Source organism: Peromyscus eremicus, chromosome 4, assembly GCF_949786415.1.
Source record: "Peromyscus eremicus chromosome 4, PerEre_H2_v1, whole genome shotgun sequence".
NCBI lineage: Eukaryota > Metazoa > Chordata > Mammalia > Rodentia > Cricetidae > Peromyscus > Peromyscus eremicus.
Window position 1 is genome coordinate 81,262,120 of NC_081419.1, and position 26,791 is coordinate 81,288,910.

Sequence of the window (26,791 nt, forward strand, 5' to 3'; positions counted from 1 at the left end):
TTTGGTCCCAGGCCCCTGCAGCTGGCTGATTAGCAGGTACTCCAGGAAGTTGTACAGCCCGCGGTTAGGCCAGGAACTTCCTGTCAAGGCTTGATAAAGTAAGGACACAGCTGTCCGGAGTCGGTCCCCAACACTGACTGATACCTGAAGTTTCTTGAAAAAAGAAGAAAGATCATACTATATTACCACATCTCCAAGCTGGTCATGGTGGCTCATGCTGGTAACCCTGGTACTCCTAGAGGGTGAGATGGAGTTGGGAACACATCTGTAGTCAACCAGGATTTAACTCATCACTCTGTGAGTGTGAAGACTGTAACAGGACCAATTATTAGATTTAGTATCTATGAGAGAACAGGAAGCCTGTTGTTCAAGAAAGGGATTTTCTAAGAGGAACTTTCCTGCATCCTCGTGCAAAGAGCAAATGAGGAGTGTATGATGATTGCAAGAGGTGGCACTGGGGTTCTCTTCAGACTGAGTCTCAACGTGTCATTATTTTTTTCTTCTCTTTAAGGAGATATATGCCAGGTGTGGTGATACAGTCCTACACTCCCAGCAGTCAGGAGACTGGGGCTAGGTGATTTTGAAGTTCAAGGCTAGACTGGGCTATATAGAGGGACACTGTCAGGGGGAAGCTAAGAAGGATGGAAGAAAGGAGAGAAGAGAATGTATTTAAGGACATTTAAGAAATAGATACATGGAAAATGAGGCAAAAGTGATACCTGTAATATTATTACCCAGAAATTACACATCAATATTTTGTGCACATTTTAGTATTGTTCAGTAAACTAAAACTATCTTAAAAGAGAAATATTAATCCTATATGATTTTAATTGAAATAGAATTCTATACAGTTTTTAATTAAAATAGAATTATGTCACTTTCTCTCCTTTTTCTCCCAACCACTCTTCCTCAAAATTCCTGCAAGTCCCCCTACTCTCAATTGGTAACCTTTTTTTCTTTGATTATTATTGTTTGTATGTATGTATATGTATAAACAAGACCAGAACAGTGGCAATATCAACAGACATGGTAAGATGGAAGGGCAACAATTTCAGAGTCCTACCCCCAAAGAAAGAATTACAGGCAACTGATGACTACTGAAAGTGAAGTGGCCTCTCCCAGCGATGAGTTCTTTATTGGTTGTCAATTCAGAGTGGCCAGCCTTGAAACCATACACATACAAACAGCAAAAACAGATCCAGGGCCGTGCATGTGTGCGTATTTAAAAAGATCTTGATTTTTAATTATGTGTATGCTTGTGTGTCTCTGTGTGGGTTTATACATATACATGCAGTATCTCTAGAGGCCATAAGTGGGTGTTGTATCTCCTGAAGCTAATTTACAGGTGGTGGTGAACCACCCAATGTGGATGCTAGGAACCTAGCCCTGGTCTCTGCAAAAGTGGTACATGTTTTTAACTGCTAGCCATGTTCCCACATTAATACTACAAGTCCAATTATTCAAGACATCTTAATCTTTTTTTCCATGAAAGGGCAGGTAGTGAGGATCTTAGGGTTTGGTGACTATGTGGTCTCTACTGAAACACCAGCCATTGACTACACGTAAACAAATGGGCAAGCCTCTTTCACAATAAAATGTATTTACAAAAAGTACCAGCAGCTCACATCTGTGCCATGATCACTGTTCGCTAGCCTCTGATTACACCTGCATGTCAATCCTTCCTTCTTTCCTTCCCTTCCATTTAAAATAAAAAACTTATTTGAAATTTTTTTTATTTGTAAATGATTACAGAATTATAGGAGTTGCAAAGAAGATGTGGAACTTTTTTTTTCTGCTCCATGTTGTGCTGTATGAAAAGTTGGCATCACTGTCAAGCCATGGAAGAGGCTTGACACATACAGTTAAGGCTTTGCCACCTGTCATGTGCTCTGCAGAACCAGTACCTTTGTGGGTAGCTTGTTCCTTTTCATTACTGGGTGGTATTCCACGATACTGTAGTTTGGCTTTTCACCCACTGTAAGGTCCTGACTGTGGTGACTGCTTCTATTCTGAGCTGTTTCTTGAATAAAAGTGCTTCCATCCTTACACACCAGATTCCTGACTCATTTCTTTGATAGGTATATGTTTCATGTGGAGAACACTGGATTAATCCTGACCTCTCCATTGCTCAACAAAGGAAGCAAGTCTTCCTCAGGAGCCTTGAGTCTGACGTTTCCAAGATTAAAACCTTTTGCAGCATGTGCAAGGTGGAAGGTAAGCTTTCAAGTTACCTGCCTTTGATACTCCAACACACCCGATGACATTACTTTATATTAAGATCATGTTTATTTCAACAGCCCATGTTTCAGCTCTGCATCTGGCTGTTTAGCTCTTTAGCCTCATTTGTAAAGTATATTTAACAGTGTTGCATATTTTATTACCTACTCTACTTTGGAAGAGCAAAAAGATTAAAAACAACAACAGAAAAAAACTCATACAGATATATGATTTGTGAGCCCCATGCATTCCCATCAAGGAAAAAAGGATTAAATGTCCAATCATGTTTTAATGTTGTACCATCTGTTTATGTAATCAATCTCTTAGGCAAGGCTTTAGGACTTTCTATTCTACAGAGCCTCACTTGGCTAGAGGAAAGAACTTGAGATGTAGATCCTCTTATGCCTGGGCTCCCAGGCTGAAGTCTTTGTCTGGGGTCACTTGTATTTGTTCATTTGGCCTGGATAGTACTTTGAGTGGGCCATGTGCTTCCTACCTGGCTCAGCCTCCTTCCTGCTCTGTCTTGCTCTCTGGAACCAGGCAGTGGCAGCTGGCTTACCTCTGGCTAACAAGCCACCTTATCCTTGTTTGTCAACCGCTTTTGGAACTTTCCAGAAAGCTTCTTGGCAATTGATAGGTCATAGCTGCATCTCCAGAAAGCCAAGTCCATATGTATGTAGCCATGAGGGGGTCATGTCACAGAGGACTGACATTTACCTAGTGATGCCTGTAAGGTGAAATAGGATTCCTTGTACTGGTTTCTGATATTCTCTGCCTTCTACCTCTGTCCCCATAGGCCAATACTGAAAGTTAAACTCTTTGTACACTAAATAGGAGGGAAAGGCTTGTGGGAAAAGTATGCATCAGTGCTGTGTTTCTTGACTTACCTTGTGTTGTCTTGGGACAATATGCTATTTGAATGTCAGAACTGTCATTGGCATCTGGGGAGGTAGCTCAGTCAGTAAACTGCTAGCCACTGGATTTGATTGCCAGCACTCTTGTGAATAGTCAAGTGTGGGTACAAGAACCTGCGATCCCAACACTAAGGACAGAGACTGACTCACTGGTCAGCTAAACCAGCCTAATGAGTGATCCCCAGATCCCCATGGGGAGCCCTGGCTCAACAAACAAGATGGATGGCTGCAGAGGAACACCATACGGTTGACTTCTGCCACCCCCTCCTCCTGCTCCTGTCTTGGGACTTTTGCTTTTCTCTCGTAGCATCTCTCTCTTCCTTATGAACTTCCTCTTTCCTGTATCACAGTAAGAAATGACCATTATCCCACACACAAAGTTTTCCACACGTCTTTCACAGTACTGGATTTCATGGTTGAGTCTGAATCCCAGAGAATAATCTAAAGACATAAATGTAAATCCTATAGCTTATTTGAATCATTGGAATAGAGAATTATTAGATTAACCTTGGAAATACCTATTATTACTAATTTTGTCTAAGTATATCTTGAAAGTAAAGAATTGGCAAGCATCCCTTTAAATAAAGTTCAACTTCTTAGTTTAAAGGATGCCCAAAGGCTGAAGGTTTTGCACTTGTGTGTGTATTTTGAATTCCTGCTGCTCTTCAGTCAGGACTAATATGTGTTTGCAATTTGTTCATTTCTTCTCAGCTCTTGTTTTAGAGGTCCAAAGTGAGCTTGTGTCTGGGGGCAAGCTTGCTGTGCGTCAACCTGTAGTCATTTTGGAAGAAGAGAAGCAAGTGAGAGGACCAGAGGGAACTCAGATGCAAAATGATGCTTTAACACCAGGAGATGCTTCCAGAGACACTCTGTAAGTAGTCACTGTGGCCAGAAAAGGGACCAGTGCTATGTGACCGCAACTCTTCCACCTGAGGCAGTATGGAGCCCATGCAGGGAACTCAGAGAAGTTTCTGGAATTCCATCACTTGAAGACACAGTATCTACTTAGTTTTTGTTTTATTTTTTGACAGATTAATGGAGCTAGAGCTTTAATTATAACCTTCATCTACTTTCAGTGATGTAGCTATAATGTGATGATTTTTAAAGACAGTATCTTAGTATTGTCCTTTCCTTTCCTTTCCTTTCCTTTCCTTTCCTTTCCTTTCCTTTCCTTTCCTTTCCTTTCCTTTCCTTTCCTTTCCTTCCTTCCTTCCTTCCTTCCTTCCTCCCTCCCTCCCTCCTTCCCTCCCTTCCCTCCTCCTCCTCCTCCTCCTCCTCCTCCTCCTCCTCCTCCTCCTCCTTCTTCTCTCTCTCTCTGTCTTTCTCTCTCTCTTCCTCATCATGGTCCCAATAAACATCGAATCATTCTGAGCCACTGAAATAGCTTTCTGGAGGATCTCCATAATGCCATCCTTTCAAGTCCTCTAAGGTCCATCTGTAGACAGCTATCTTGCTAACATGTCAGCCCTTCACAGAGTGCTTCAATGAGTGCCCAGGCTGACAAGTTGAGTAATAATCTGGCCCTCAGTCCTGCCTGTCAGTGACCCCATCATGGTCATTCCCATTTGGCACAGTCTTGCTGTCTAACATACCAAGTTCTAGTAGGTGACAGCTGTGACCTGAAGGTAGCATATTCCTAAGGTTTGACGCAGATACTTCTTTCTTTCTGCTTCAAGTTCTCTTTCTTGTCACACACTTACCTGTGGTGATTTCACTAGTTGCAGGCGGTGCTGTACATGGCGATGTCCTTGTCAGACCTCCTCTCCCTGATTCTTCTTGTCCAACTTGGGGCCTCAGTGTGAGAGGATTCCACGCCACATGCTCTGCAAAGACTGAATAAGGGAATGATTGAGTTCATTCCAGACAAGGCCTTAATTCTCTTCTACTGTAGGCTATGGGGATCAAACTCAAGTTGCCAGTCCTGGTGACAAGTGCCTGTACCTGCTGAGCCACTGCTGGCCCACCTTGTTACCAACTTGTAGGAAGCTGGTTTTAGGAAGCACCTTTCTTAGTCTGACAAGTGATTCATCTAGTATATGTCTCAAAACTACCACAGGCACTGGGAAGCAGTTTTTGCTTTCAGAGAGTTTCTCCCGTGCGGCATCTCCCTAAAAGTTAGGGAATTGGACACAAACTTTCTTAACAACCCTTTCATTCTTCTGAAAAATGTTTCCTCTGGCCTCTGAGTTACCAGGCTGAATTTAGACAAACCAGAGTGAAGAAAATGAAATTATCTTCAAGAGCAAATATCTGCTTTGTGAATCAGTCACAGCAAGGTCTGGAGGTGAGGTAGCTCATAGCACCCAGAACACAGTGTAGGTCTCACCCAAACAACCCAGGCAGGCTTTGTAACCCAGGCTCCAAGATTTTCAAAGTCCAGGTTATCACTGGCTCACAAGGCAGTTCATTCTGCCTTGATGATTGTACTGGCTGGTTTTGTGTGTCAACTTGACACAAGCTAGAGTCATCAGAGAGGAAGGAGCCTCAGTTGAGGAAACGCCTCCATGATATCCAGCTATAAGGCTTTTTCTCATTTGGAGATCAATGGAGGAGGGCCCAGCCCATGGTGGGTGGTGCCATCCCTGGGCTGCTGGTCCTGGGTTCTATAAGAAGGTGTGCTGAGCATGCCATGGGAAGCAAGGCAGTAAACAGCTCCCCTCCATGGCTTCTGCATCAGCTCCTGCCCTGTTTGAGTTCCTGTCCTGACTTCCTTCAGTGATGAACAGCAATGCTGAAGTGTAAGCCTAGTAAACCCTTTCCTCCTCAACTTGCTTTTTGGTCATGGTGTTGTGTCACAGCAATAGAAACCCTGACTGAGACAGATGACTGACTCCTAGAAATCTCTGTCCCTTGAGCTCATGCTTCCCTGTGATGAGTTCCACTTCTAGCTGACTTTAGTCCCCACTGATTAGCGTACCCAGCTGTCCCTCTTTGGACATCACTGTCACTAGTTCTCTGAGCTGTGTCTGAGGACATCGTCTTCTGTATCCATTTCATTGGGGTTTTATTTATTTAGTTTTTAGTTAGCATGAGAAGTCATGGGTTTGGCTCCAGTGTTTCCATACATTCGTCTCATTATGTGTTACTCTTGTTCACCTCCTTCCCTGCTGCCCTTCCCCAACCTCCTTCCTGCTCTGCCTTGGTCACCTTCTTCCCAAATGCCCCTGTTCGGCTTCCATGTCACATGTCCATTACCTTCTCTCCTGGTCCTTCCTCCCTGTATGGTAAGATCGCTTTGATGACAAGACTCCATGTTAGAAAGTCACTGTGTGATGTCTCTGGAATCCCTCAGTCTGCATCTTTGGAGGATCTAGCGTGTGAGAATTGAGATGATTTAAGGAGGGATATCCAGGAAGCAAGCTCTGAGAACATAAATCTAAAAGGGACCTTTTCTTTTCTTTTGGAGATTTAATTACAGCATTTCTCCCTTTCCTTTCCTCCGTTCAAACCCTTCCATGTACCCTTCCTTGCTCTCTTTCAAATTCATGGCCTTTTTTTTTTCACTATCGCGTGCATATATGTATGTACATATATGTTCCTAAGTATAACCTGCTCAGTCAATATGTTACTTGTATGTATGTGTTCAGGGCTGAAAGGTGGGCCTTTTTCATTGCTGGGTTCTGTGGAGAGGTGTGTGGCAAAGTCTGTAAGCAGCAGTGTGGGGAAGAGCCTGGGTACTGAGGTCTGCATCCCTGCTGATGGGAAGCAAGTTCAGAGCACAGAACGTGGTGATGGCCGTTCTCACTTCTCACAGTATTGCAGAGGTTGTCCCTTCCTAGCTCCTGAGCCCTGTGTGGAACTACCTCCCTAAGTATTCACTCTGTCATATCAGCATCTTCCTGTTTCTCAAATGAATCAAATGTATTCTTGATCTTTGAAATTGTGTTTATTTACTTGGTTCTGATTAGAATGCTCTTCCTCACATAGCCGGCTTCTTCCTAGTGCTCAGTTTTAAGATGGCCATGGAGAGGACTCTTTGGCTCCATTTCTGAAGTGCTGCAGATCCCATCACATGCCTCCCCACTGCCGTATTCTGTTTTCTTCCGCAGGGTAACTAGTTGTGGTTATTCGTTTCCTGGTCTGTTATCTTTTCTTTTCCCAACACAATTCGAGTACAGTGAACTGAGACCTTACCTGTCCCATTCATTACTGTTCTCAACACAACGAGTTCTATACCTGGCGTAAAGTAGATGTCAGATAAATGTTGGTGAAAGGAGTGAATAACTAGTGGAGGACGCGTCTTATGGATAAGCGATTTGGTTCGTTAATCACTTAAACAAGATAGATTTTTACAAGGCTTTTCTAGAATTGACTTGACTACCAGGACTAGCAAAGGCTAATAAATCCCAAGCAGACTGTTTGTGTGCGTAGGATGGAAGACTGTCTTTTCTATTTCAAACACAAGATGGCACTAGTGCATTTTCAACAACTGGGATCTGCTGACTTGGGAAGCTGCTTGTGCTCTGAAGGAGGCCCTGGTTGCACTCCAATCTTATACCCATATGCAGCACTGGCCCTGGCACTTGAAATGTGCAAAGCCAGATGCGTTAACACCAGAGTTGCTCTGGAAGACTTCAGTCGTTTGATAATGCTTGTAGTTACATCAAATTATCACCACTACCTTGTTAATCATAGTCTATCCCAGAGAAAGAACTTTATTTACCCAGTTGCACAGCAGGCCTGAAATACATTTGCTGTTTTGCCTGTGTGTTTATCCGTCCTTGGCAAAACAGTCTTCATAAATGCTGTATCCTGATATCACTCAAAGTAAAAGTGTTTTAAAAGCAACCTGGACTTTGAAATCCATGGATTTGAAAAGTGGTTGCTCCTCCTGCCCACCTTAGTCTTGAGTATTCAAACCATCACTATTTTATTCTGAAGTTTCTATGTACTTTTCTCAATTAAAAAGCATGCACGCAGCTGTGATTTGAGTCACATTAGATTCCTCTATTGAGAAGAAGAATCCTTAATATCATCTCCAGAATAAACATATGCAATCTGGTCATCTGGGCTATACTGCTTTGGACAAAATTAGGACCCACCTAAGCACCAACGTGAGGAGTGTAATTTCATGTTCATTATGAATTGCTCAAACTACTGTTTAATAGTCTTAATATAACTTTGAAATATAATACATGGACCCATTTTCTAAACTAAAATAATAAAAATGAATGCTGTTACTTATGCAATTGAGGGGTTTTATTTGTAGGCTTCTACTAAAAGTCTAAACTGTGCACCAATGAGCTGCAGATTTCCAAATCTAGTCACCTCTATGAAAATAGGATGTACAGAAGTGCCAATATCCTGCAGGCTGTGGTCAGGCTACAGCTGGAGTCTCTGTGAACATACATCAGCATTCTCAGACTTGGCTTTGCCCCTGCATCTTGACAGAGATTCACATGCAAGAGCCCATCTCCGCATGGAAGCCTGTTGCAGGATGCTCAAGTATGCCTGGCAGGACCCTTCGTACAACCTTGCTGATGATGGCAGCCTTCCAAAGAAAGTGGAGAAACAGTTCTTTGAAAATGTGAAGCCCCAGAAGAAACACAGGTAAAATTTGCAAGGGATTCCTGTTGGAAGGTTACGTCTGGCCTTAGACCCCCTCATGCTGGTACAAGCACATTACTTGACATTTTTACATCAATTGGCTACTGCGTGTGCCAGCATGCACGTTTTTGTCTTGTGATGCTCATCAAAGCATCTGTGACTGGTGGAAAGAGTAAGTTCTTTACCCCTCGGCTCCCTGTGCAGGCTGACATGATATCTCGGTATTTGATAGCCTTTTTCTACTAAACGGTCATTTGACTCCTGTGAACTTAGAATAGAATTCAAACCTTAGTGTTCATTGGATGAATGTGTGCATAAATTACTAAACACTCAAGTAGGGTGTCCTTAATGCCTTTAAGAAGCTAGGAGAATACAATTTTTCCTTTTAAACATTTTGTTTTGGTTGTCATCCAATGAAATGTTGGGAATATAATATACATTGTATTTTTCCATAATCTTTAGATATTTGCTTAGCATTATAGTGGGTGCTAGCACATGTGAGTTAAACAATTACCACAGATTTGGCTGTTGGCATTAGAGAATGCACACAGAGAGGGTTAATAGAGCTCTTTAGATTAATATGTCAGTGTATTTTGATGTTTACAATGTGTCACACATCTGCTTAATGTCTTATGGTCCTAAAGTAAGAGATTTCTTTCAATTAACTTTTTGGCATTTTTTTTTATTCTGTTATGATAGTTCTTTGCTGAAATTTTGGAGCCCAGAACCCAAGAGCAAGAAGAAAAAATATTTCAGTTTGCACAGAACACCATTATTTCTCTCTGTTTTCACTCTGCGTGCCTCCTTATTTTGTTTGAATTTCACCTTTTCGTCCTTAGCTGTACTGCTCTTCCAGCTGAACTTCCTTTCTCTTAACTGGCAAGTTTTTCAAATGTTCTCTTAGATAAACTTTTATTTCTTTCATAAAATAAGCTCAAGATTCTACTTTAATTTTTTAATTAACGTGTGTGTGTGTGTGTGTGTGTGTGTGTGTGTGTGTGTGTGTGTGAATGTATGCCATACCTGAGTGCAAGCTGGTGGAGGCCAAAAGAGGATGTCGGATCCTTGGAACTGGAGTTAGCAGTGTCTGTGAGCTAGTTATTAGATGCAGGTGTGCAAACCAAGCTCAAATCCTCTAAAGGAGCACTCAGCACACATAACTGCTGACCCATCTCTCCAGCTGCAGGATTCTACTTTCTACACCACTGTTAATGCATACTGCTGATGGCCTCACTGCTGCTCTTCTGGTATATTCACCACTGTGAGTTAACAGCCCACAGGCAGCTGTGACCAACAGAACTTAGCATCTCCAGTACATATACTTCCAAGGCCATTTTCCTGTCACTCACAGAGTTTTCTTTACCATAGCCACTTCCCAAAGCACAGTAAATTGCAGAAGCTACGTCACCAGGAGTTTGAATACAAAGATGGCCAAATCATTAGCCTTGCTGCTCCTCAGCTGGTCCTGGGTATACAAGGCTCGAAACCCCGGTCAGGCACAGAGGTCGTTTTGGTGGAGAAGAAATCTGATGACGGTCACCAATGCTGGACACATAAGGAAGAAAGCAGGTAAACCTACTGAATTGTGTGGTTTATACATCAAACTGGATGGAATAATGGCTCAGCGGTTAGGAACACTGGCTGTTTTCCAGAGGACCTGGGTTCAATTCTCAGCCCCTACATGGTGGTATACAGCCATCTGTAACTCCACTCTCAGAGGATCTGATGCCTTCTTCTGGCCTCTATAGGCACTGCATGCACATGGTGCATATATATGTACTCAAGCAAATACTCATACACATAATATACATGAAACTGTGAATGAGATCCTAAGAGTTCTGGCATGGTCTCCACACCACAAGCAGGAATCCAGCTGAGGGCCTTGGATTTTCTATTTTACTTGGCTGGAAATTCTTTGTTCTTGTCAAAGAAGAAACAGAATAGGAACTTTAGGTAAGCTGCACACACTTTAACAGCAGTTAGATTCAGATAAGAGGTCATTTGTTACTTAGTTCTACCTGGCCATTGCCTGAAGACTAGATACTCATCTAATTTATCTTTGTGACAGGAAGAAATCAAAATATGAATTCGAAATATTCCCAATTTTGAAATATTTTGGGACCTTTGTTTACTCAATCCCCATCTCTCCTCACATGGGTATCTTCCCAGTTTTTCATTCATAAAAATAACAAGTGATTTCTAATCATACAGTAAGCATTGATTCCTACTTTATCAAGTGCATTAACCTAATTCAGGCCAGGCATGATGGAGCACACCTTTGGTCCCAGCACTCAGGAAGCAGAGGCAGGCAGATCTCTGTGAGTTCCAGGCCAGTCTCATCTACAAAGTGAGTTCCAGGACAGCCAGGGCTGTTACACAGAGAAATCCTGTCTCAAAAAACCAAAAAAAAAAAAAAAAAAAAGAAAGAAAGAAAGAAAAGAAAAAGAAAAAAGAAAAAATTCTGTAACCTAATTCAGTGTTTGACCTTGGGTCCAGATTCAAAATGTTTTGAACATTTTCTTAAGAAGATCAGAAGAAATCTAAAGCAATTTGGCTATTTTATTATATTAAGAAAATAGTATTAATCTTGTTGCATATGATAATTGGTCAGTGGTTGTGTTAAGATACACAAAGGGGGTCCTGGTCACTTAAGTATATATTATATTTAGAGATAAAAATACAAGATATTTCAATCAGCTTTATTTGGGACATTCTAGCAAGTGGCTAGAGAGATAGCTCATCAGTTAAGAGTACTTGTTGCTCTTGCAGAAGACCAGAGCTCAGTTCTCAGCACCCACAGAGGAGTGAGCCCCAAACTATCTGCATTTCTAACTCTGGAGGATCCAACATCCTCTTCTGGCCTCCATGGGCACTTGAACACATATGTGCATGCATACAGCAGACATGTATTTATTGAGTAAACACAGAACTGAAAATAAATAAATCATAAATATTAGCAAAAATAAAGATATCGAAATTTGAAATAAATAGATGAAACAAGACAGAATGTTGACAGTGTTTAGGTTCATGTTTCATTACACATTTCTCTTTGTTTTTATTCATGTTTGAACATTAATTTAACAAGAAAACATAACTTCCTGGTTTTTGGACTGCTCTACCTAAAATTCTACCATTACATATAGTGGGGCTCTAGTGAACTCCTCAGTCTCTTGCATACTGTACAGGATGTATATTTGGGCACCTATGCAAAATATTTCTTAATGGGAAGACGCTGTGACTTTCACTGTATTCCCTGAAGATCTGCACTGCCCATGGCTGAGAGCTCTGTGCTTTGAGGGAGATTGAATAAGCTTTAGGAGGCAGCATCAGCAATCCTGGCATGGCAGGAAAGGAGCTAGCTCTACTCTGCCATTTCCAGAATGAGTACAACAGACAGCAAGGCACAGTCATTGGTCGTGCATTCGGCAGCCCGAGAGTGACTTGCTGGACAGAGCTGCTAGGAGTGTTTCTTTCCTCCATCCACCAGGGCTTTGCTGTCTGTGCAATGAGGAGCTAGGAGAACAGGCTTTTCTTCCTGCAATGACTAGTTACATGGACCATAATTCACTCATTCAGCCGACACTATTCATTAATGGAAAAATTCACCAAGGTGTTACTGTCCTTCACATTTACAAACTCAAAAGCAAGGTACCCAATTTCATAAGAAAAATGTTATTACATCTAAAATTCATACTGACCGTGGCACAGTGATTGTGAATGACTCCAGTTCCCCACTCTCACCAGTAGACCAGTCATTCAGTCAAAAACTAAATAAAGAAACTCTGGAGTTAAAGAATACCATAAATCAAGGACCTAACAGACCTCTACAGAGCATTCCACCCAAACACTAAAGAATACAGCATCTTCTCAGCAGCCCATGGGACTTTCTTCAAAACTGACCACATATTAGAATACGAAGCAAGTCTAAACAAACTTAGGAAAACTGAATAGCACCCGCATCTCGACCACCATAGAGTAAAGCTAAAGGCTGCTGAAGGCATCGTTTTAGGGATGGAACTTTAGCAAAGACCTGAAGAGATCCAGATTCCTGTTCCTATGGAGCTAGCATCCTCGAGCTACCAAGATAGATACTATATTTAGTGAATCTTTCTGCCTTGTTCTTGTGGATTGTGATAAAGTCCCCATGATTGCTTTTTTAAATTGAAAATAGATTTTTTCATATGATATACTCTGATTATGGTTTGCCCTCCCCCAACTAACTCCTCCCAGACACCCCACCTACCCAAATCCACACCCTTTCTTTCTCTTTGCAATACAAACAAGATAAAAACAAACCAGAATAAAACAAACAAACTACCCAGAGGAAAGAGGGCAAAGTAAAAACACAAGAAACAAATATAGACACAGAGACACACATATTCACACATACAGAAATCCCTAGAAAACACAATATTCATACTTGGATCTGCATGCAGGCATAGCTAAGGAATGCAGCTGAGTATACATAAGGGAATAACTATGTGACTCTGACTTGAGCAAGCTTGGAAGTGCGTCCACGGTCATTGTGAGAGAGCTGTGGTTCTGAGTCCTCTTTAGCACTGTCATTGATTCTTCTGGGTGTTGGAGAGAAAGGAGCACAGAGCGTGGTTAAAGAAAAACAGCAAGAGAAATTTACCTAAACTCTGTTAGCTTATGGGCTGTGAGCAGCACTGCTTTTGAAAACTCTAGCCATGGGTTACACCAAAGTCTTCTTCAGTCTTCTGGAACTCCACAAAGTCTCCTTCAGTCTTCTGGAATTCCACAACTTGGCCATCTTGAGACCATCCCGTGTCAAGCCATGGGACAACGAGAGGTAGTTGGTGGGAAGAGTTGGCTGTTACAATGCTTTTGTCTTTTCCCATTTTGACAGTACTATTGATTGGTGTTTGCCAATAGCAAAGAAGTAGTTCTTGTCCAATGGAAGCCTGTGCTTATGAAGCCTCTATATACCAATATATATGTATATAGATAGATAGACAGAGAGACAGAGAGATAGAGAGATAGATAGATAGATAGATAGATAGATAGATAGATAGATAGATAGATAGATAGGTATAGATATTCATAAACTTGCGCTTATGCAGCCCCTTTATACCGAAATTCCACATGAAACCCTTATATACCAAACAGCAAGGTGGGAACAATGTACCCCAATGTTATCAAGATAAGCGTAACTTTAAATCATTGTTTCAAATGTATCTATTCTAGGTAGTAAAATGTAGAACAGTGAGGTAGGTGATCTTGACATCTCAGTGGGTCACTGCAAAAAATCAACAATCATACATTCATTTGAATGTTGTTAAAAAGCACTGGCTGTTCTTCCAGAGGATGCTGGTTCTGTCCCAGCACACACACAGTGGGTTACAATCATTTATAATTCCAGTTTCAGGGGATACTCTTCTGACCTCCATCTGTGCCAGGCATACAAATAGTGCACATATATACATGCAGTCAAAGCACACATAAAAGTAAATAGATTAATCTTTTTAAAAAATCAACATAGGTGCTAGAAAGATGTCTAAGCAGTTAAGAACACTTCCACTTTTCCAGAAGACTGGAGTTTGGTTCCTAGCACCCACATCTGATGGCTTACAACTCTAGCTCCAGGGTGGTTGACTCCCTCTTCCAGCCTCCAAGGCTTGCACAAACACAGAAACATGTGCATGCACAGGCACACAAAGTAAGATCTTTATAATTTTCAACATATATCTCGAGCTTTGGGGAAATCACCTTTGGAAACACGAGAATTTAATGGAAAATATATACTAAGATTTATTTTATTCATTATGTGTGTCTCTCTGTGAGTAGGTATGTGCACATAGGTGCAGGTACCTGTGGAGGTCAGACAAGGTGCTCAGAGCTCCTGGGACTGAAGTTGCAGGTGGTTGTGGGTCAGTGTGGGCACTGGGAACAGAACTTGAGTAAGAGAAGTATGTGCTCTTGACTGCTGAACTATCAATCTAGCCCCAGTAAAATACTTTTAAAAGCCACAGCAATGCATAATTATAACTAATGATATCCCTTATAATACTTACTTTTATATGTATTAACTCGTTCAGCTTCCACAGGATGTGCATTATTCCAATATACAGATGGGTAAATTGAAACAGTGAGTTGCTAATACTATGCAATACTAAGAGATGGACTCAGTATTCCATCCCATGCAGCATAACTGTAAAATCCACTTCATCATCTTCACTGCTTCTCAATAACAGTAACATGGGCAATAAAGATATATCAATGTGGGTATAATACAGAGACAGAAACCACACCATGATTTAAACAGGGGAAATAGATTATGATGAATAATTAAACTATGATAAAAACACAAACTATTATTTATATTCTGTATAAATTATTATAATGGATATTTGATAATATCCATATCAGACTATCATAACTTATTTGTTCTGATAAGCTGGTGAAACCTAAAGAAACTTGGGTTTCTTCATAGCAGAAAGGTATAGCAATTCCATTTATACTAACCACAGTATATTACATACTGGGACTAATTCTGTCTTCTTAAGGACCTTTCACCTGGTGAGTAACCCCGACCTAGTGCTGGCAGTGTCTATGACGAAGGCTCAAAATGAAGCCCATGGCTATCCAGTTATCATTCAGGTAAGTTATGCACAGGCCAACAAGAAGCCATGCCCTTTCATGAAGCTGCAGGGAGGCCCTGGGCCTCTTTGTTACAGAGCAAAGGAATAGCTGTCATAAAACGTTATTTCGAATGTCACTGTTAAAATACTTTTTGTAATACTCTGCCTAGACTTTAAATTGAGCACACCGAGATACCTCTGTTTGGTTCATTCTGACCAATGGTGATTGTAGGCATGCTGGTAGTCAAGAGTGGGGGCAGTTACTACAGCCGCACACAGGCAAGCATGAGAAACTGTCCCAACAGAGTTCATGGAGCTCGCAAACTCAGGGGGTGATGGCTCTTTGGTGCACCTAGACTCATAGATGAGGAGCACAGGCAAGGCCCCCTGGATACCAGAGGAAAAGACCTTATCAGTCTTTTGGGAGGTCATGACCCCCCCTCCCCACTAGAATTACTAGTGGTCATTCTATTAAGAAACTCACTTGCAGTACCTGTAATGCAGGCTTCATTTGAGTTTGAGGCAAAGACCCAGGAAGCTCTTTTCTGTCATCCTTCCTTCTAACCAAACATTTATAAATGGATGTGTGATTTTCCTTGATAGACCAGGAGACAGCTTAGGAACTCCCAGCTCTGCATCCACCGTCTGTAAGCTCCACCCTAGTTTCCATGGAACAGAATAATTATCTCCAAATAACATTTGTTTTATTCCATGTTTTTAGTGAAGAAACTTGTTTTGCAGTTTGGAGTCCCAAATCAGGACACGGCAATCTGGGCAGATTCTGAAGCTTGCTTAATTAAGTCCTCTGTCCTCATGATAAATAAGAACTCGACATTTATACTGAAGAAACACACGTAACATTTCAAGTTTCCTATAAAGTGCCTCTTCAACACAGGCCACAGTGAGGGCAAACCTCATGTGGCTGGACGTTTGGTTCCTTAATCATTTTCATAACATTTGCAGATATTAATATCACCCCTAATGTGTCTTACTTTAATAAGGAATAAGCTTAATCATAAGGTAATTTGGATTAACTTTCAAGGTATCTTTTCATTACTAGTGCTTCTATTTTTATGTATTAAATAATAAGTTTGTGAGAAAACATTCATGTATTTGTAAGTGGAAAGGACCCACTCTGGGTTAATGCTTCTAGACCCTTTCTTGTTACTTGAGAATTTAGCCTTTGGTTCTCTAAATCTTGGAGGGAGCTCGTTGTCTTAGTGCTAAGAACATCTTTGCTGTTGTCTCTTACCAGGTACAGTAGTTATTATAATTATAAAATTCCTCATGACATCATGATATGCTTTCCCAGAACTAACCTGTCAGCTTATGTCTTTTTACTTACACTTGAGATAACTCAACAATGCTATAATTACATAACAAAATCACATTTTATAACAATATAAATGATAGAATTAAAATACGTATGTCCTGTTTCTGTGGTGTATTTAGCTGAATTAAAAAAAACCTACTTCCTTGAATATCAGTCAAATAAACATTGAAATGTCAACAAATTGGGAAAAGAGACAGTCAAATAATCATTCTAAAAAATGCTTTCTTGATCAATATCATAATCTTTTAAATGACCTTAATCAATGATCCTTCTAGAAGTTTTTCTAAAACTTTTTCATAAATTCACACACACACACACACACACACACACACACACACATGCACACACACACACACACACACACACACACACACACACACACTTGTGTATATATTCTGTTGTCTTATTTATTAGAGGGAATGTTTTAAAAAAAGCCCCGCAGGTTCAAATATTTAGGAATTTCCCAAGCATATTTTTTTCTAAGAAGAAATGACTAACATCCTTTTAAAATGTCAGAAAAAAAATCACAAAATAGTGTAATTACAAAATTTTAATTTTTACTGGTTTTGTGAATCAAATACGTTTAATGTTATTAAATTATGTATGTAATCCCTAAATATCGATAGTAATCATCATTTACAGTAATTTAGGAGTAATTGTCTGTATTTCTAAATTTATACAATAAAAAAATGCCTGCTATGCCATCTTAGAAACTCACCTGTCTACTGGAGTCCACATTTTGTCACTCTCCTTTCTTAGAAATACAAGCCACACAGCAATGGGGCCGCTAATCAAAAGTGGCTCTACATGGAAAGTCAGAGAGCATTCAGAGCCCTTTACAGCACTGCCCTGGATAAGGAAATCACAGTGGCGAATTCCTCTGGCCTTTGCACGTCATCTGTCACTAAAGAAAACATCGATCAACCTGTAAGTAGTTCCTTCTTCCCCAAGATGAAAGAAAAATAGGGTCATTTAATAAAGGAAGACGTTTTCCTCAGTGGGAAAGCTTAAATTCATACAGGATAAACACTAATGTGTTTGTTTCAGACAAGGTCTTGCTACAAAGGCCAAGCTAGCTTCTGACTTGCAATCCTCCTGTCTCAGCCTCCAAGGGTGGGAACACAGGTGTGCACCACAATGTCTGGCATAAATACTAATTTTTTATGAAATCACTTATACTCTGGGATTCTAAATAGGAAAGTATGAAAGGAAATTATGAAAAGTAAAATAAGTTATGTACTCTATCTAAAACTACTTGTTCTATTGTGGAAAATTTCGTACATATTCTAAAGCAGCCACTGGTGCAGTGAATCTTGATTTACCCATCACGTATGTCAGTAGTCATTAAGATTTGGTGACTTTTGCTAATCCCAGATTTGATATGATTTTACCTCTAAGTTAAGCATACAATTTTATAATTCTGAACATTTTTGACATAAAATATTGTGCCATTGTCATGATTAATTAAATGAACAATGATGTTTTGGCAATATAGTAAACTAATTTTTAATCAAACTTTCTAGGTTGTTCTAAAAATTCCTTTTTATTGTTTGTCAGTTTAAGTCAAGACTCAAAGCAGGCACTCAGGTGGGATCATGTTCACAGCCTGGTCCACAGTCAGCATTTGGGTTTGCTTTCTTGTATCATCATCTGACTTGCTTCTCTTTCTCCATGATTCCTGTAAATAGGATGCACATTAGAATCATCATTAGACCTATGCTCACCATTTTCTGCAGCACCTTCATGGATTTCCATGTGTGTTTCATATGCGTAGGTCTCTGAAGCCTACATATGGGTTTCCTGTTTTTAATGATGCATTTAGTAGTTTGAAGTAATTTCTTCTTGTCCCCATATTTGGAAATTCCTCAATGTCTATTCATCTAATGTCATCATTGTGCTTCATATCAGTCAGTTTTATCTGATTATACCGTTTTCTCCACATCAATTAGCTAAAGATTTAATAAGACTATTACCTCACTAAATAGATATTTCACTAGCCAAAAATACAGTTTGAAAGGAAAGGCAGAGTAAATACCTGATTCTTTCTTGCATGTCCACTTGTCTGTTATAACAGCACCTCAACTGGAAAAAAAATTCCCTGTGAGGTGACAATTTGGGCTGAGCTCTGCCGGGCAGCTTTGCTGGTCTTGACAAGGGCTTCTAAAGTAACTATAGTCATCTTGTAGTTGTTTTAGCAGTATGAGGACTAGATAGTGCAAGATGCAGTCTCTCACATGCGTAGTGGTTGCAGGCATTGACTCTCCAACTGCTCCTCCTCTCGAGAAGCTTGGTTCATGTGAGTTCAGTGTGACCCTCAGGGTTCCACCTGCAGCTGTGGAGCCCCGGCCCTGCTGCACACGCTCCTCTCGTGCACCTGCTTGCCTCTTACTCTGTTGTCATTGGGCCAATGTCAAGGATAGCTTTTTACAGCACTGCCCTGGATAAGGAAATCACAGCAGCAAATTCCTCTGGCCTTTGCACGTCATCTGTCAGTGAAGAAAACATCGATCAACCTGTAAGTAGTTCAGAGAGGAGATAAGGAGAAAAACACTGCACCTCCTGACCAGAGGGGCAGTAATGCCACCAGTCAAAATGGCACACAAACAAGATTGGAATGGTTTTATTATAGCCATCTTTAGAAATAATTTGCTATACCAACAGCCACAATGGTTAGTTTTCAAGTCAATACCTACCAACCATAATTAATTTCGGATGATGTCAAATGAGGTCCCACTCCCATTTCATTCTTACTTGTATTGATAGCCTTGGTATGAACTCCTGGGAGTACTCAAACCCAGTCCAACTGTTTGCATTTTCATTCTTTCTAGTCTCAAATTGCCCTTCTTTGAGCCAGCTGGGACACTTCATTTCGGCTCCTGCATCCTTTCAATATTAGTCCTTAACTCCAGGGTCGATTAGATTCTACGCACAGCAAGATGTCCCTTTTACACAAGATGTTATATTGTAGTTTTCCTGTCACTGAGGAGGCACCAGTCATTCTTCAAAGAAATCTTGATTCTGTATAGAAGTTAGGGTTCCCAGATTGAATAGTCATTACAGAGTGAAGGAAGACTCAAATTTTTTTACTACTGGGGCTGGTGGGATAGCTCAGCAGAGAAGGCACTTGCTCCTAGGCCTGAAGACCTGAGTTCAGTCCCTGTAACCCACATGATGGAAGGAGAGAACCAACTCCTGCAAGGTGTCCTCTGACTTCCACCCATGTGTGCCCTGCCCCCAGCATACACACACCGAATAAGTAAATAAATGTAAAAAATTAATTATTAGGAAACATAATAATGCATTTGGGTTGTGACTTTAAATTTACATTTGATGACAACAAATGTGCTTTCCTCATGCTGTGAAGAGTTCTGTAAAAATGCTGTTACGGTTTAGAAGCACCCATGTGGAAGCATCTTTCCCCCTGTTTTAGGGTTACTGTTACCTCTCACCTGATGGAAAGAAAAAAATGATGCTTTGCCTGGCTTGCGGAAGGTGCATGAGGGCAGAGAAGGGACTGAAACAGCTGCTTCCCAATGCTCTGTTCTTCTGTGTCTCCGGCTCCGAGCAGACGTCCTTGCCACGAAGGCCTTTCAAGGTCATCAGCATTGCCAAGGTACTTACCCGGCTGAGCGCTGCTACCACCCATGTGGCAACGACTTGGAAACTTGGATGCGTTTAGATTACATTCAGGTTCATCTCTACTCATCCCTATCATCTTCCTCGGATGCACCTTCCTGTCCTGCCAGCATTGATTTCTTTTTCCTCATTGGAATTTAAATGGCATTGTCTTTAAGCAGCTCTGTGCAGCCTTGGAAGTTAATTGGGCACTTGCTACAATCTTCCTGTCTCTTTGTGTAGCTTTTAGGTCGGGAAGTAACCACGAATCTTTACTTGGCACAGCAGCATTCGCCCTACATCAACGAGGAAAGCTCCTTTTGTATGTGTATGGTGCATTTCGGGGACAATTTGACATGTTGCTGTTAGTAACAGTTCAGGCTAGGTGACTGAATTCATGCATCCATGCCTAATACCATCTAGAACCCCTGGGGGTGGTGAGGGGACTAACTGCCACCTTCTGTGACCTTAATTTAAAATGAATTTAAATTAATTTAATTTAAAAAGAAGATACTCCTTCCCTTCTAGTTGAGCAGTGTAAAGAACTTGGTGGTGGTGGTGGTGGGGTGTTAAACAGCAGAATAAAAAGGAAGTAATCCTAAAATACGGCGACCTGCCGGCCTAGTGTGCCCCTCCGGGGTCACCTGCCTGTCTCCAGACCTCGCTCCTCTGTCTCCCAATCCTGACTTATGCTAGAGGTGGGCAGTGACAGGTTGCAGTGAACTCAACCCAAGGGGTAACTTGGAAGGACAAGGAGAGCAGAGCTCTGGGAAGCCTGACAGGATCTGGTTTTGCAGAGGTAACTGGGAAGGACTCCTCTCTGTTAGAGTCGTTTATTCAGAGCCTGTCCGCCTGGGCAGGCTCCTAGGTCAGGACATTGGGGAAAGCTTTCCAAGGGGTGCTCTGCACCTTCTTGCCCTCCTCACTCATCTTCCACCAATGGATGGCCTCCTTCTAGAGGTGCTCAATAAGAAAGTATCTGTAGCGTTCATATCCCCTTACTTCAATCCCAGGTTCTCTTTGGTCCTGACATCCTTTCTTCTCCATCCTTTCTTATGACCTACCCCAAACCCAAACAAACATACAGCAACATTTAAGGAAAACCAGAGCAAACCAGAAAGACAGAGCAACTGCTAAAAAGTCAGTGAGAGCACTAGAAAGAGAACTGAGGAATTCTGAGCCAACCCTCTTCCTCCTCCACACAAGTATCTATAGGACATGAAGAAGACACTGTAAAGTGTAGGTCCACCCACATACACACACGTGCAGACTTTAAATGGGGAGTAGAGATATGCCAAGATAACAGAGCAGAAATAACACAATTTGTGTAAACATTCATTTTTTTTAAACAAACCAGGCTGATTTATCTTCTTATGAAGCTGAAAACACTCTAAGATATTATGAAGAGCGTCTGTCCTCTTTGTGGATGAAGACACGCTCAGGCACTGCATCTCACAGTGGTGTGGTAGCTTCATATCAACAGGCAGTGAAAATCATTGCATACAAAAATGGGGAAGGATATCGGAATGGGAAGTTAATCGTGGCTGGAACATTCCATGGGGTAAGTAGTTAGGGCTAAAATGCTGTGTGTGTCCTTAGAGGTAATGGTGGTGGTGATTCCCGACAAGAAGTACCTCAAAACTGAGCAACCAGCAGCCCTGTCTATAGCCACCATAAGCTGATGAGATCAAGATCTCTATTTTCCTAGAGGCATTCTTTCTGATTGTTTTCCTCTGAATATAAGGGTAGAAACAGTGAGAAATCAATGCCTTGGTTTTCAAGGGGCCCAAGATGTAAAGGCAGAGGGAGAATGGAGCGACCAGGCTGTCTTCGCCTCATGATAGACAGCATGTCCTTTTCCTCGTTGTTTTCCATGCACTGCAAGTTGCATATCACCTGAATGTTTTTTGTTTGTTTGTTTCTTTTGTAATGCCCCCTCATTTGGCATTCAGAGCATCTGAACACATCTTTGTTGACAAGGTCTTTCACTTCACTTTTAAATTAAGGGGGGCTTAAGTTATTAGAGACTATGTGATTGCCTTGGAAGCTGTGTAGTCATGACAGGAGAGCCCCCAAAGTGATACTCCTGACTCAACAACCTGCCCAATACTTTTAATAACCCATTTTATAGGTAAGATTAAATACAGTATGGGGTATGCCAACTCCTCCCACCCCTTCCTGTTCACACACCTCTGGGCTTGGAAACAACTGGTTTTTCTTATTAAGATATTGCTGTTCCGGTCTGGAGAGGTGGCTCAACCTTTCTGAGTACCTCCTACTCTTGCAGAGGACATGGTTTGGCCCCCACACCTATATCTGGTAGCTCACAGCAGTCTGAATGAAACTCCAGCTCCCCAGAATCTGACAGCCTCTTCTGGCCTCCCGGGGCATCTGCACTCATGTGCACACAGAGATGGACAATCATAAACACAACTAAAAACAAAAATAAATCTGTTCAAAGACGAAAGTGTTGCTCACCAGACAAAGCAAACTACAGAAGTTAACCCAAGGTTTACCCGCCGCTACAGGCTAGCCTCCCTCCCTCTCTCTCTGTTGTCTGCTTTGTTTTTTTGTCTGATTTGGTTTTTACACTTTTATTTGGTGGTGAGGGGGGCGGGAGAGGGTTGTGTGTGCACTCACATGCATGCATGTACCACACTTGTGCCGCCGTGCACTTGGGGAAGCTAAAGGGCCCTCTGAGGGAGGTGGTTCCTTCCTCCCACTACATGGGTGGCAGAGCTTGAACTGGGCCGTCAGGTGAGCAGCAAGCTCTCTAAGCCTCTGGGCCATCTTGTTGGCTTGCAAGGCCAGCTTTTAGATTTGTTTTCCCATGTGCAAAATGGAGGTGATAATGTGTGACAGTTTGGGTTAGAAAATTAACTATTCATTTATTTGAAACTGTTTACCAATTTGCAGTATTACAACTTTATATCTTAGAGTATAACGAAAAGGAGGGCGATTTCTAACTTACACACTTTAAGTAAGACTGTCTCATGGGAAAACATATCAGCATATATAAGCTGCTGGGCTTCAGCTCTAGAGCTGAAGGTTTGACTCATGTTAAATCAGAGAACACAGACATAAAAAAATGCCTGTAATCAAAAATCTACATCAACAGTTATTCAGTGTCTGTTTTCTAAAAATAAAGGACTTTTTTTTAGATTTCTACAATGGCAGACAACTTGTTATAATTTCAATTGTCATTATTATTTCCTGTTAATGGTTTTTAAAAATTATTTATTTTTATTTTTATGTGCTCTGCCTTTATGTAAGTGCACTTTATGCATGCCTGGTACCCTCAGTTGTCACAAGAGGGCACTGGATCTCCTGGAACTGGAGTTATCTGCAGGTATAAGCCATCATGTGGGTGCTAGGAACAGAACCTGGGTTCTTTCAAAAGCAGCAAGTGCTTGTAACTGCCGGGCCACCTCTCAAGCGCCTCCCATCGGTTTTTTGTAACTTGTGTGATGTAGCTTCTTGCAGAATGCACACAACGACTTGGACTCGCTAGAGCAGCCTCCAAAGTCTACACCAGAGACGGAAGCAGCATCCTCACCTTGCGTGGCTTGGTTCTGTGGGCTATAGATGAAGCCCTTATCCAGAGAGACCCTAAGGAGCAAGAGAGAAGCACAGACTCTGTTGGGACAGAAGAGATAGCTGTTCAAGATACAGAAGGTTAGTTAACTTCTACAGACATCAGTTGGTTCTATGTATGCTATATTATCAAAACATTAAATATAGTTCATCCAGTCACCACAGCAAGAATTTCAAAATTATAGCCAGTGACTTTTGTAAGTGGTTCAGAGAGTATCAGTGAGATTCTCATAGTGTCCTTACCTTTCTTAGTAGGTAAATAAATAAATAAATAAATAAATAAATAAATAAATAAATAAATAAATAATATATATTCCAGTTTTAGAACTGAAACAATAAACCAGTTCATAAAATTAACAACAGCAGGCAACTTAACTACTTTGTAAAGCACTGACATGTTTTGTTCTAAAATTCAAAACCCAAATCCCCTGGGACTGAAGAAATGGTTGCTAGACCAGTGCCAGCCTCTCCCTGCTGTTGAAGGGATGGTCTCCCTCTCTGCACCTTTCCTGGCTCTGCTTCCCCTCCCTGGCCTCGCTGCTCCCACTGCTTCTGTGAAACACTAGACACTCCGGTGGATGCCCATTTCTTGGCGGCTGTGACACAGCAGTGTGAGCTTTCTCCACCCCTGTCCTGAATGCCACGGTTTAGAGGTGTGGGACTTTGGTGTGGGAGTCAGAAGATCAGGATTCAAATCCCAGACTTGCCAACTACAGCTGAATGACTGGCCAAGTTCTTGACCCCATCTCTACCTCGGTTCTCTCATTTGTGACTAGACATGCCAATAATCACTTTCCTTACAGACTTATAGTGTTGATAAAACAAAAAACAAGATGAAAACCTCAGAAAAACTTAGCTTAAAGGGAATAGAGACAGTTTATTCTGGAGCCATTTTGAGTAACCATAGCTAGGGGACACAGATTTATGTTACCCCAAATTCCATGCTCCACCATGGAAGCAGTTTTATAGTTTCACAGAACAAGGAAAGTCATAAGTCAAGGTAAGTTTAAAATACATTGATGGGTACACCAGAGAGGCAGGTACAGTGAAACGGAGGAAACTTTTTTACAAACCCAAGATACTTTCTGATGGTATTCTTCACTTTTGTATTGGTGGAAGCTAGTGGTCTGGTCTGTTAATGGGTCTTAGAATGTTTTTAGCTACTATCCACAAGATGTTAGTTCAGACACAGGCAGGTGAGGAATGGCTGTTCTGGAGGTCTGGAACCAGCCCAAGATAAGATAGTTACCCTCTGGACCTGCAACTTCCCAATCTCTCCACAGTACTGAAATTCTAATTAGTCAGTCCATCTCTGTAGACCTGGTTTCTATTCAGGAACTTTTGTTCACAACAGAATGCATCTGCTTGTGATTTTTGTTTTCTTCCTTCTTGTTCTAGTATAGTAGAACACTACAGTGTGAGAAACATTTTGTTCCATCAGAGATGGCTGACCTACCAATAGTCCAAAAATCTCTCCCATTTTGTGAAACCTTAGTATGTTCCTGTTTGCCCGCTTCTGGATGTCAGACATTCTGAGACTTGACCACACTCTTCCTTTTTGCACAGCAATGAAGTGACCAGTTGGTGAGGTCTAGCTTCCACCAACAGGGAAAGACACAGTCACCACCTGAGTCAGAATAAAAACTAAGTGAACTTCCAGCCCCAATGTAATTGCTCACTCAGTTCGGGTTATCTTGAACCCTTCACTGAAGCAAATTACCCACGTATTTGCCTGTGTTGTTTCTTTGTGCAATGCAATGCTGGAAACATTCTTTTCCAATAGACAAGTCAATTCTAAAACCAAAATACGCTTTTCGCAGAAACTGGGAAGTTCACATCTAGGCACTAGCAGGGTTTGGTTCATTGGTAAGATCAAAATCTGCATCTTCCATAGGGAAGAAGTGCTGGGTTGTCACATGACAGAAAGCTGATAGACAGGAAAGCCAAAAAGCAGTGTGACGTCTCCTTTAGAAGGGCCTTAGTTCCAGTCACAAGAAGAGGAGCTCTGACAACTTAATGGTCTTTTTAAAAACCCTATCTCAGGGCTGGGGAGATGGCTCAGTGGGTAAAATGCCTGCTGTGCAAGCATGAGAACCTGAGTTCAGATCCTCAGCGCCCATGTAAAACAGCTCGGCATAGTGGTACACATCTGTAACCTTAGGGCTGGGAGGTGTGGACAGGTAGATTCTGGGGCCTTTCTGGCCAGCCAGCCTAATGAAAGAGTAATCACCAAGTTCAATGAGAGACTCTGTTTCAAAATTAAGATGGAAAATGATAGAGAATGACATTCCCAAACCAATCTCAGACAGCCACATGTACCTACACAGATAATCATGCCTAAACACATGCATATACCATATAAATGAATAAATAAGTCAATGAAAGAATCCTACCTCTTAGTAACATCATGTTGACCATAAATTTTCTCTACTTGAATTTATGAATGGACACATTCAAAACATAAATGTATAAATATGCACATATATGCATATGTATGTACATATTTACTTGAATACATATTTCATATTCCTTCCACATAATTTGTATTTGGTCTTTATGAATATAAACATATATTAGGCTAGTGCTTGGCTGGTATCTATCAAACATTCATGACTTTTATTTATTATAACTGTGTACATTATATTATTTGATTTTCCCATGAGTTTTAAGAAGCAATGATTTGAACATTTAGTGTCTGGATGATTTTCAAAGCACATGGCTCTGCCTCTACTTGATGTTTAAAAGAATATTCACCTCAAATTCATTTCTTTCCAATTCTTTTTAAAAATCTTTTTGGAAGGACAGAATAAATGCACTCATCAAAACTATCAGAAGGATGTCTTTTCGATGACATCCCTGCTTCTCCCATATTCTAAAACATATCCCAAGGCAAGGCAGGACCATTCGTGGTCTGCTCCTGTATGGAGCTGAGTTTTGGTATTATGCCATTAATTTCCACAGAAGAACTT

The 26,791-nt window shown here is 41.2% G+C and overlaps 1 protein-coding gene across 1 annotated transcript in view; it reads left to right on the plus strand.

The window, feature by feature from the left end:
• Positions 1-26,791, plus strand: part of Dcdc1 (doublecortin domain containing 1) — a gene marked incomplete at its 5' end in the record, with an annotated part of 398,886 nt that overhangs the window by 346,189 nt on the left and 25,906 nt on the right. The window contains 9 exons of the mRNA XM_059258913.1: positions 2,079-2,214; positions 3,843-4,002; positions 8,523-8,681; positions 10,047-10,247; positions 15,206-15,299; positions 17,373-17,540; positions 20,044-20,226; positions 21,586-21,789; positions 23,702-23,903. Coding sequence (XP_059114896.1) covers positions 2,079-2,214; positions 3,843-4,002; positions 8,523-8,681; positions 10,047-10,247; positions 15,206-15,299; positions 17,373-17,540; positions 20,044-20,226; positions 21,586-21,789; positions 23,702-23,903 — 1,507 coding nt within the window. The remainder of the gene's footprint in view (positions 1-2,078; positions 2,215-3,842; positions 4,003-8,522; positions 8,682-10,046; positions 10,248-15,205; positions 15,300-17,372; positions 17,541-20,043; positions 20,227-21,585; positions 21,790-23,701; positions 23,904-26,791) is intronic.